A 12236-nucleotide genomic window follows, 5' to 3' on the forward strand; every position below is an offset into this window, starting at 1 on the left:
TGGTTTGTGTATAGTATATCATCTGTATAAGGCCGTCATATGGTTTGTATATAGGGTCATATATCTGCATAGGACCTTATATGATTGGTATATGGTATATCATCTGCATAGGACCTTATATGGTTGGTGTATAGTATATCATCTGCATATCATCTGCATACGCCCTCATATGGTTTGTATATAGTATATCATCTGCATAGGCCCTTATATGGCTTGTATATAGTATATCATCTGCATGGGACCTTATATGGTTGGTGTAAAGTAAATCATCTGCATAGGACCTTATATGGTTGATGTATAGCGTATCATCTGTGTATGAACTTATATGGTTTGTATATAGTATATCATCTGCACATTAGAGATGCCCCGATTCTATTATTTCCATTTCCATAACATTTCCATAATTCATATCTATATCATTTCCATTTTCATACCATTTCCATATTTCTAAATTAAAATTTCCATATCTATTTCCCTGAAATTATGGAAATATTTATGTTTATGGAAAAGTAAACATTTCCATAATATGTTTAGCGATCCCTGGTAGGTATTGAATTGCTTTAAATAATAAGCATATATTAGAGTAAGAAACTATAATCATCATTTCTTTAATATGAGCATTAATTACTATCTTAACTGGAAATTCATGATCCTTGTTTAACTATTCTCATGGCTGATGTTATTGTTCTGTCAATCACTATGATTGACTAGCACAAAAAAAGGGGCGTGGCCTAAACGCTCCTTGTTGGCACCGGAAATGCTCGTGTTGTTGAAGGCACAGTTATCACTCTAGGGGGAGATAACTCTATGGTCGTACTGAAGGACTCATTAGCCACAGATGATGGAAGACAGGCTAAATACCGATAAGCCACTGAGATTATTTTATGCAATACAAACAATACGGTACATCATATCGTCAGGATCAAGAGAGAGATGGATAACTTTATGCATCGACTACTCAAATTACTTTCGTAATGCTAGTAAATAGAAACATTACACCGCATTCTTGTTGCTCAACATTGTTCTCTTGTTCGTGATTGGCTGCAATAAATCATACCACTGTAATTGGGAAATACCGCACTTTGTGATTACGTCCTGACTAAAGCCAAAAGCTTCCTCAGCTGTTTGGATGTTTATTAGGCTATAGACATGAAATAGATTGTGTGACAGGCCTGGAATTCATTAGGTAAAAGTAAGGAACTTGCAGTTGATAATTTCTTATTAGTGTAGCAGGCTAAAATACGGTTTTCTGCTAAATAGTTGATCTGTAAAAAAAGTATCTGAACTATCCGATTTTTAAGAAAAGATCGGCCGATACCGATTCAGATGCTTAACACCCATATCGGCACCAATACCGATATTAAAATCGGGGCAACTCTACCGCACATCATCTGCATAAGACCTTATATAGTTGGAGTATAGCATATTATCGGTATATAGCCTGTAGATGTCTTGTATATTGACCACGAAATACTGAAAAATGTAGAATCCTTGCTTATAAAGTAATTTACATATTGTATCAGGTAGAAAGTAATTAGCAAGCATTTCCATTTTTTAAACTAAAGCAAAATATTTATGACTTCGTATGATAGTTTAAAGTTTGCACATCACTGTAATAGTAGCAGCACTTTAAGAATATAGCATTGGTTGGATGTATGTACTAAGAGCCAGCCTTCACCATAGAAAATGGTCATGAATGGGCTTTGAACTGCCAGCCTTGCATCCTCAAGTCCAAACCCACAAATCTGCACCATTCTAATCCCTTAAACATATGACTCTTTCTGGTCAACATGCATATGTATACCTTCTTCAAATCAAGACATATAAAAGCTGCCCACAACTATCTGCGCAATACTTATTGTCTTTACTAGGCACCTAAAATGCCCTACAATTATGCTGCGAACAAGTATTAACTTTTAACACTTACATCAATACTTTCAAAATTTTTGGATGCAAACTAGAATAATATCTGTAATTAGCATCACATTTCTTTTAACTTAACATTACATCACACAATTATAGCCTAAAATTCATTCCGTTTTGTTGGACAAAATCATTTGTAAAATGCGTGATGTACAGAAACGGATGTGTAGGGTTTAGCAAAATAGCATTTCGGCAAATTATTCCCAAACCATATTAAGAAGGATAAGATAACTAACAAATATTTTTTAAGTTGCCATAACATCAAGAAATCTAAAACTTAGTAGCATGGTTGATTTTTAGATTGTTAGTAAAATTTCAATCGTCAACTAGTGTACAACTGAACCAGCAAGGCTACACAAGACAGTCGAAGTATGCAGTTGTTAGTTGGTGTGCTGTAAAAAGGGATGCGCTGTTCAGCCACAGAACAACTACGGTTTCAAGTAGCTGAAATAAGAAGGTAGCAGATATCTCCAAATATGTAATTCACACACGGCTTTGCATTAGACAGTGTAGTAGAAATACCTGCTGTACTGGGCAGTCATTGAGTGGTGAGTACGCTATGACGGTAGCATATAGATAGGGCACAAATACTTTGCCATCACTTCCAGGAATAATAAACTGTAGGAGAGAACAACTCAAGAAGAATAGGATGTATTGCACAAATAGTAATGGTACAAGCAGATAGTACAAGTAGTAATGGTACAAATAGATAGTACCAGTAGTAATGGTACAAGTAGATAGTACAAGTAGTAATGGTGAAGAGATGGAAAAAAACTTACAGTTTTAGTGAGACCAATGACACATTCTTTAAAAGAACTGTACATCTTATCGAACAGCACCTCCGAATCAGCAGTTGACTAAAACAGGTGGAAACAAATAACATACTAAACGATGACAGCATGGGCAATGAGTTCTCAAGAACTAGTCCACAGAGATGTATAAAATTTGGTTTTAAGTCTGTCCTACAGCAGTAGACTTGCATTCTGATACACTGTTAAACCTCTAATCGAACGCCACCTTTATTTGACCGCCACTATGAGAGAAGGGTTGAAAAATAGAGCGTCACTCTCTATTTGATCGCCACTTTGACAAAAACTTCACATAAATTTTTTACGTTATCTGGAATTTACGTTATAGGAGGTATACGTTATGGAAGCGTCTACTGTATAAAATAAAAATATGTCTTCAAAATTAGAATGAAATAAAAATTGAATGATCCAACAAATTGCAAAGCAGGACACAGGCTATAATATCATTACGGGTTAATTGCAAGCAATAGATATCGACGGGCAGAGATATTTCTTGGTTTCTCGATGCGGATTTATTAAAAGATCTTTGACAATTTAAAGCTAAGTTAGCAGTTTTATTGCATCCAAAAGGTTTAATATGGCTCCACTGCAAGAAGACAGCAAAATATAGGCGACATTCGCTTCGGCCGTAAAAAGGGCTAAATTTATCTTCCTAAAATTCTGACGAGCCATTTGAAAAATACAGCGCCTATTTGAACGCCACCTCCAATTGACCACCACTATAGAGGAAGGGTTGAAAAATAGAGTGCCATGGCATTTAATTAGAGGTTTGGTAAACATAACTCTAGCAAAAGGATATAATATTTACAACAGTTTATTTAGATTAAAATAGGCAAAAAATTAGCAGCTATCAGCCTATCACATTAACTTTTCTGAATGGACATACACTCGCACCAGACAGAATGAGCCAAAAGGACAGATAATATAAGAGCCAAACTGATTTCAGCAAATTGCACTAACACTGAATATGAGAGAGACAGACAGCCGAACAGCAGGGTCTATGAGATATGAGAGAATCTGATTGCATACTCACACTGGATATAGTAGAAAAACTGACATCTATAGCGAATACAAGGTCGTGGTGTGTGGAAAGAAAATTAACAGTTGTATCAGTAGCTAGTTTGAATTTGACTGGCCGGCCATCTTCTCGTCGCCTCAAAGCCTTGCCTCCATTGACCAACACGGATACCAACTGAGGATGGCCAACACTGTCCTAAAGCGCAAAGTAAGATAAAACAGCTGCCAAGCATATTTGACAAGTAAATGACAACCCATCTACCAGTATGTTAGATCAGAGCAGACCCTATGAGTAAAACGATACTCAGCTACAAATAACAGACACTGAAAGGATATTGATGGGTGAATAGTCGCAAAATTCTGGCTACAAGGACTGCACTGCGGTTTTTTATTATGAGCAATTCGTAGTCATAGTAAAGATCACAGCTATGAAGCACAGGCTGCACATTTGAGTAGAAATTATTAGACTCATGTTCCTGATAAATGTTAAAATAGTACAACATTGCAAATATGATGAGCCTCTTTAATTAAGTGCAAACTTTACCAAAAAATGAAAGATGAAAGAAAAGAAAACATGAAAACAAAAAATATTTTGAAGCATGTAGAGGCGTCTTATGATTACGAGGTGTGAACAGATTTTCCATGGTTCTTAACATTTTGACATATTGAGCAACATATGTAAATACGTATGTATAAATGGTCACCAATCTCTAGTTTTTTTAATCACAATATGCAAGCATCTCCTAACGAGTGTAATGTATCAAATGAATAAATATAGGCTATTAGATGGAATTCAGCCAGTGTTTTTGTTGTTCGACTCTAATCGCAGTAAAATCGAACCAATCATAGATACACAAAAATGTGATAAACTGTTTCCCACCTAATAACAGTTATAAGTTCTGTAAGGGAGGATGAGAGATGCTCCCTCTGTAAGAGAGGATGTATGACCAACAACAGAGTTGCCAGTTGCAAATGAGCAAAAAACATGTTAGCCTAGAAAATATGTGCAGTAAAATAAGTAGTGGCTCATGCAATATACATCTCTGATTCAAACACTGCAATTTGGAAATAGCTGTCCATGTAATAATGAAAAGTGCCCGCAACCAAATTATATCTCCAGGCAATTATGACTTGAGTCTATGACAGGCATTGATTTGCTTAAACAACAACCCCTAACGATCCTAACCCTTTGGCCCTAACGACTACCAATAGATTAACATTGTTAAACTCAAATTAAATGCAGACAAGAAAAATTCTTATAATATGAAGCCATTTTCATGATCAACATGGCGAGTGACAACTTACACAAAGTATTTGAAAACCAGCTATTAGTTCAAGCTACTGACATAACTAACCCCTGTCAATGTTGCTGCAGCTAGCAACTGTTTTAGATAAATTGCACATTTTTGAGATAATTTAATAAAGCCAAATAAAAAACATCCCAGCCATAATAACAGCAGTATGCAGAAATAATTATTTAAAAGGCACCGTTTGGTGATATGAAATTTCTACATATTGGACAATGAACGGTATACAACTGTAATAAGAAGTTCCAATAGTTTCTTCAGCAACTAGTAACTAGTCAACTAGTCAACTAACAATGTTGACTTCAGATCAACAAAGCATTAGCGGTAAACTATTCACTTGGCAGTGAACATGCCAACAACAAATTATGTCCATTTATTAGTTTTTAACGAATGGCTGATTTCATGCTGCAATGTCATTAAAACTAAGTCACATGACCACAGTGGAATGGAACGAATAGTATTACATTGATATTGTAAACAGAATCATTATAATTTTTATTGGGCTATGTTAATTAAAAAAACATTAATACAAAAGCTAAAACAAAGGTCAATTTATGGGAAGAAATCATTTGAATACTCACATCTACATAGGGAAACTCAAGGACTTTGTTGACATGCTTGAGATACCATTTGGCCCTCAGGTGCTTTGAGATCCTGTGCTCTTTAGTCATGAGCAAGAAGACAGTCTCAGCCACTACCACCTAATATTATACATACAGCAGTAGCTGACCAGTGGTCATGGCTCTTACGACAAATGAACAATATGAAATACAGTGGCACCAAACTAACCCATTAATTACAATTGAAGACTTGCCAGTTTCAATGCAGGAATTTGTTATTCCGTCTTCAAAGGGATTAAGTGGTCGTATCAAAATCTGTTACCACAAAGTTGCCTTTATTTGAAAATAAAGATAAAATAGGACTTACCTCATTAGACAAAGATTTGCTGGAGTTGTCCTCCATTGTAAATATTTTATCACTCTTTTTTTACATGATCAAAATCAGCTTGACCTTTAGTGCTGAAACAGAACAGTTCTTGTGAGTTATTATACATGATCGCAGAACAATCACAAGCTAATACAGATGAATGAGCAAAAATACCATTATTTCAAATTTATCCTTAAAAATTAAGTCTATTAAAATTTGGACAACTACATGAACATTAACAGGAATGCTTGAAAAAAACTGAAGATAACTGAATAGGCCTTTGTACTAGGCATCTGCAACAAACAATATCATTTTCTTTCTGATGCTAATAAATCAAATCTTTGTCTTAAGACTTCACAAGTTATTTTAAATTATAAGTAAAAAATCATTCAAAAGCCATACCGACCATAAGACTACAGACTTGATAACAAGCTGGCCTAGTAAGGTGAATAGCAAAAATATGCTATATCCTAACTAAGCATCCTGTGTTTGTGTAGCAGGTAAGTAACAGCTTATGCAATATTTGCTAAGGTTATTCTTAGAGTCCGTTATCCTCGACTCTCATACTAGCTTCTGTTATCTAATCATATCATATTACATAGCAGTCTAAGTTTGATACTTGTGTTATTATCAGATTTCTCATTTTAAATGTAACACGAAAACTAAAATGCCAAATGCCACGATGCAGCAGAATATTCTGTCTTGCTTTAACGTGTTCACACCAGAGAAAACTCGAGTCATAGAGAAATATTTAAAAACAATTTAACAATTAAATTTAAAGGTGAATTGAACAAAGTATTAATCAATAGTATGAGTTAACCACTAACCATGATTCATACCGAGCTAAAAAAAATCATTTGTCAATCAAAGCAAAGCTCTATACAAAATAAAAGGAATTTTGAATTTTAAATGAAACACAGGACTTCACTTGAGTACTGAACTTAATCAACCTTTAAATGATCAACAAAAAAGAACAGAATGAACTCTTGTAATTACCTTCAAGTAATTCATATGCAGCTAGTTTTAACAAGTATTTAGAATAAATAGTAACCACTACCTCATCTTAGTACCTTTTCAAGTATTCATACATTTAATGTAATGTATGATAAAAGATGAATTGTCATCCATTTTAGGGTTAATCCATGTTTTATTGCTTTGTAACAAATCGTTGGTTTCACTTTTATTTTATTGACAAAAAAGTTAAGCATATGTTAATTCAAAGAAAATAATTATTTTAAATTGTTGAAAAAGATGAGCATGTTTACAGAAACATCAGTTAAACAAAAGTGTGATGTACTGAACAGTCCAATTAGATGTAAAACTGTACATTGGTGAAAGATTGGATGATTCTATGTTCACTGTCTTGGTTGAATAGGTTTTGGAGAATAATTATTCCCTATTTATTTTCAAAAATATTGCAGACCATTCTAGAGGTTATGCAATGCTTAAGGATTCCCATAATAGATTAAATTGTACACATCGCGTTGCCTTTAGCACTTCCTAAATGGAAGCATGTTCAGTCTATGAACTATAATGCTCTTTGAAAAAAACTAGCTAGCATGATCTACCAATGATCTTTTAAAAACGGAAAATTCTAACTCTTGGAAAGCCCAACAGCACAATCTGTACTTTAAATTGTACCTTGAAACATTGCGCTTTTATAATTTTTTTTCTTCAATTCGCAATAATTATCTATAGTTGTAGTGATTAACCTAAAGCACTGTTTGCCGGTAAAATTGCCTATATTAGGACAGATGATTGTACACCAGATTACTGATGTTATTGCCTACCCTACAGGATGAAAATATTCATTGGTTATAAAAATTCACGATTTCGCGAACAGTCAATTCCGCGAATTATTAAATTCCGTGAATAATTAGTTCTATTTTTAAACACAAGGGAGAATAACTACTGCATCAAATTAAACACTAGCTGCTAGGCTAGTTTTTAATATAAATACTTAACATAGTTGAGTTCCAAAACATTTTTAAAATCATTGCCTGGGCTTTGAGCTAACACCATTGCCAATGCATCACATTTCTTTACAAAATTATTCAAGGTTGTCACAAGATATGGAGAATGGCGTCATCGCAAAAATAGTCGCTAGGCAGAAGTACTAAACGTAGCCGAGTTCCAAAACTTCTTTAAAATCATCGCCGGGCTTCGAGTTTTATTGCCATTGTATCAAACTTTACAAAATTATTCAAGGTTTTCACAAGTTATTCGGCATGGCTTCGTCATCGCAAGAAAATCTCTCCTAGTCTTTTTACATTGAAATCAACTCCATCAACCTCTAATACCAAAGTTGGGACGATCATAATTCTGATCTGGACATTATGGTATGTATTTGATTTGCAGTGCAGATACGTTTTTCCATAATTAACTGCATTAGTTAATTCTTTTGTCTAAAAACTGATCGCTTTCATTAAATACTTCAGCTATTGTTTTTGTACTTCCCTAACACTTATTAATATTTTTTTCTTTTTGTGTTTACTGCAGATTGAGAATGAAACAACCTACTCCGATTACGAAAACTAGAGACAAGTAGTAATATTCATCAAGGCAGGAATATTGGCAGAGAAGCAACCAGTCAACCTAGACCCCCTTCATCGACAACAACTCCTTGATATCGCTGCAGCAAACATGATTAAATTATATATTTTATTTCATGTATAGATATATTATAATTTATTACAAACTTGAGTGTACAAATAAAATATTTCAAATACAAATAAAATTTTACAAACGATGAATGTAGTAAATATAAAGTTTAGTCTATATGGTGGTTGTCTAGAGCAATAAAATTAAACTGATACTTTTGATAAGTGAATACTAGCGTTTAATGGTGCTCTCTGAATAGTTATTTTGGTAATAGCAGCTCTATATCGCTGTCACTGTCTTGTGTAGATGTTAAAAGGCGATTCTCTCGCTACTACATGGCTGGTAAGGAAGTTATCATAAGAACTCTCCTCGTGGCTTGCTATTGCAAAGTTCTGCCGGTTGGCCAAAGATTTGTGCTCGTAAAGGCGTTTTTGTTCCTTTTTTAAAACAGATATATTCTCTTCGTGAGTAGCTGCGATCACTTCTACCTCAATTTCCAGACCTCCCTGAATGATTGGTGTTCTTCTAAGAATGACATATACTACCCTTGCAGTCATTGTGCTTGCGTGTATGATGAAAAATCTCTCTCACACGAAAACAAATAATGAAGCGGTAGGAATGGAAAAAATAAATATCGCGTTTTACCGAAGAACCAAAGTAAAATTCAACTACACGTAATTTAGTAAATGGTTTTGAAAAAACTCATTACTTACCACAAATGGTTGGTTCATCAAAGGCCTCCAAATCTATGAATATTCGTGAAAACCTCTGAACGCAGCAAAAAATTTATAGCTTAGCACGATCGACCCGTAGTTGTAAGCTAAATAGAAAACGAAACACGCAATGCGCGCATGCGTAGGGTTAACTTTATTGCTAGACGTAATAGAGTTAACTCTTCATAGAGAGTGACAGTTTTCAGCAGCGAATAAATTAATCAGCGAATATGCATGAAATGGCAATTTTTGCCAAATTTAACTCCGCGAATAAATTCATCCTGTAGGGTATATCAGGGCAGCTGATTGTACATCAGATTACTGGTGTTATTGCCTATATTAGGACAGCTGATTGTACCCCAGATTACTGGTGTTATTGCCTATATTAGGGCAGCTGATTGTATACCAGATTACTGGTGTTATTGCCTATATTAGAGCAGCTGTTTGTGCACCAGATTACTGGTGTTATTGCCTATATCAGGGCAGCTGATTGTACCCTAGATTACTGGTGTTGTTGCCTATATCAGGGCAGCTGAATGTACACTGGATTACTGGTATTGTTGTCTATATTAGGGCAGCTGATTGTACCCCAGATTACTGGTGTTATTGCCTACATTAGGGCGGCTGATTGTACCTCAGATTACTGGTGTTATTGCCTATATTAGGGCAGCTGACTGTACCCCAGATTACTGGTGTTATTGCCTATATTAGGGCAGCTGATTGTACCCCAGATTACTGGTGTTATTGCCTATATCAGGGCAGCTGATTGTACCCCAGATTACTGGTGTTATTGCCCATATTAGGGCAGGTGATTGTACCTCAGATTACTGGTGTTATTGCCTATATTAGGGTAGCTGACTGTACCCCAGATTACTGGTGTTATTGCCTATATTAGGGCAGCTGATTGTACCCCAGATTACTGGTGTTATTGCATATATCAGGGCAGCTGATTGTACCCCAGATTACTGGTGTTATTGCCCATATTAGGGCAGGTGATTGTACCTCAGATTACTGGTGTTATTGCCTATATTAGGACAGCTGATTCTACCCTAGGGTTGAATAAATATCAAGTAGAACAATCATAAAAATACATGTAAATGATCTCCAAAGTGAAAAACTATATACCACTTTAAAGATTTTGGTACTTGATCACAGCTAGCAATTCAATAGCTTTTTTTATTAAATGTAATTTGTGCACAAGCAAGTAATACCAGCGGTAATTTGTTAATATTTATAGCTTTGAGTATTCAGGGTATGACTCCTAGTGATTTATTCAGCTAAAAATGTACGAAAAAGTGTCTACTAATAACCATGTAAAAACCTGAGAATACAGTCACAGCAAAGTCCAAGATGATAAGATAAACTAACATGGTTTTTCTGTGACTATTCTCAGGTGTTAATTTGGTTAATATTAGACACTTTTTTCTTGTGGCTCCGTGATCTATAAGGTTAATAGTTGTAAAGACAAAGTAAATGATGATAATAGTGCTTATCAAATTGGGCTCTTCCATACATGCACAGTTATTTTTCATAGTCAACTGACTCGTGGTTGTGTATTAAGACTAGAGCATTTCTAGTCAAGGCACTTTTTATCATCTTACGTTCCCCGCAAACATCAACAGAACTACAGTGAAATAAATGATCAATGAATGCACAAAATCTCACACTAATATTTGAGAAATTCTATTAAAATACTTTTAAAAAAGCTTTGAGTCACTATAAATACAATAGCAAAAATGAGAGACTACTGAGTTTCGTAGCACTCAGCATTGAGGCAAACTTATTGTCACTGTAATTAATTTTGAATACACGTTTTTTGATTATTTTATTTAAACTAATGGCTTGGTTTGGCATTGCTTTGACCATTTTACAATCGCAAACTTAAAAACTCGTAGCATCACACTAACTTCTCTATTTAATCCTATGTGAACAAGGACCCGGTAGTTATTTCAGGTTTCAATAGGCCCAGATATTGATAAAGCGTTATTGTATGTATTTAGTACGAATAACCCGTAGCAAATCTAAAATAATTGATAATTGTCTTGAAACCTAAGTCTTACTTTGTGCATAAAGTGTTTAATGCTCAACTGCATTTGCGGGCCGGGCACCGCAATCTACACTGATGCGCAAATTCAAGGATATTTTAAGAAGACAATCTGTCATTATCATTTATCCCTTTATTACATTTATATCTATATTTTTAAATATTGTTAAGGTCTTTCCTCTGCCTGCAAAAAGAGGCTCTTTGTTTAATTCAATAAAGAATTATATATATATATGCTCAACTGCATTTGTGCAGATACACGTATACAGGAGAATACAGCGTAACAAGGGTACAAATAACTAGAAGAATATTTAAATCGTCAGTGGCTATCCAGTTTTATCAGGCTAAATCTGCAACGCGTTGTTTCCTTAAATACTTTAAACCATGGACATAGGTCACCTCAGTTTTATAATCACGCTATTGAAGTTGGTGATGCTACTGATTACAAAGTTTTTCGTAGTTAGTGAAAACAAAACTGGAATAGGTAATACCTTTGCAACTCACTTGCAATGCATTCTAAAGACGTGCATTAATAGTCAAAGTTGTGCGCTAATACGGTGCAATTCGTGCAGTACTTGCCAAACTGATCACATTATTCGTTACCAAAATGTGTAAAGTAGCCCAAGTTGTTTGCATACTAAAGCGCATGTGGGTCTCGACCGAACATCACGTGACCAAATAATAGCCTGCGTGATTCAAAAACAATAACCTTCGCTTGTTAATTTCGCCGCATTCCATTTTCCCAAACAACAACCGCTGACTGAATAATAACACCGCTTTTTGACCTCCTCGAACTGCCCGTATATAGGTAGGTTGTTTTCGAACGAGAAGACAACTCTTTATTTCAGAACACCCGACGCTGCTCGAGTCCGATGTGGTTTGCATAAATGGTGAG

General features: G+C 35.0%; 1 protein-coding gene across 1 annotated transcript in view; it reads right to left on the reverse strand.

Annotated features, from left to right (window-relative positions):
• Positions 1 to 11974, reverse strand: part of LOC137406741 (KICSTOR complex protein SZT2-like) — a 136864-nt gene extending 124890 nt beyond the window's left edge. The window contains exons 1-6 of the mRNA XM_068093375.1: positions 11846 to 11974; positions 5984 to 6075; positions 5638 to 5757; positions 3766 to 3945; positions 2703 to 2780; positions 2446 to 2541 (exon numbers count right to left, since the gene is read on the reverse strand). Of these exons, the coding sequence (XP_067949476.1) occupies positions 2446 to 2541; positions 2703 to 2780; positions 3766 to 3945; positions 5638 to 5757; positions 5984 to 6019 (510 nt within the window). The 5' untranslated portion in view covers positions 6020 to 6075; positions 11846 to 11974. The remainder of the gene's footprint in view (positions 1 to 2445; positions 2542 to 2702; positions 2781 to 3765; positions 3946 to 5637; positions 5758 to 5983; positions 6076 to 11845) is intronic.
• Between the last annotated feature and the right edge of the window lie 262 nt (positions 11975 to 12236).

Source organism: Watersipora subatra, chromosome 1 (genome assembly GCF_963576615.1).
Source record: "Watersipora subatra chromosome 1, tzWatSuba1.1, whole genome shotgun sequence".
Lineage (NCBI taxonomy): Eukaryota > Metazoa > Bryozoa > Gymnolaemata > Cheilostomatida > Watersiporidae > Watersipora > Watersipora subatra.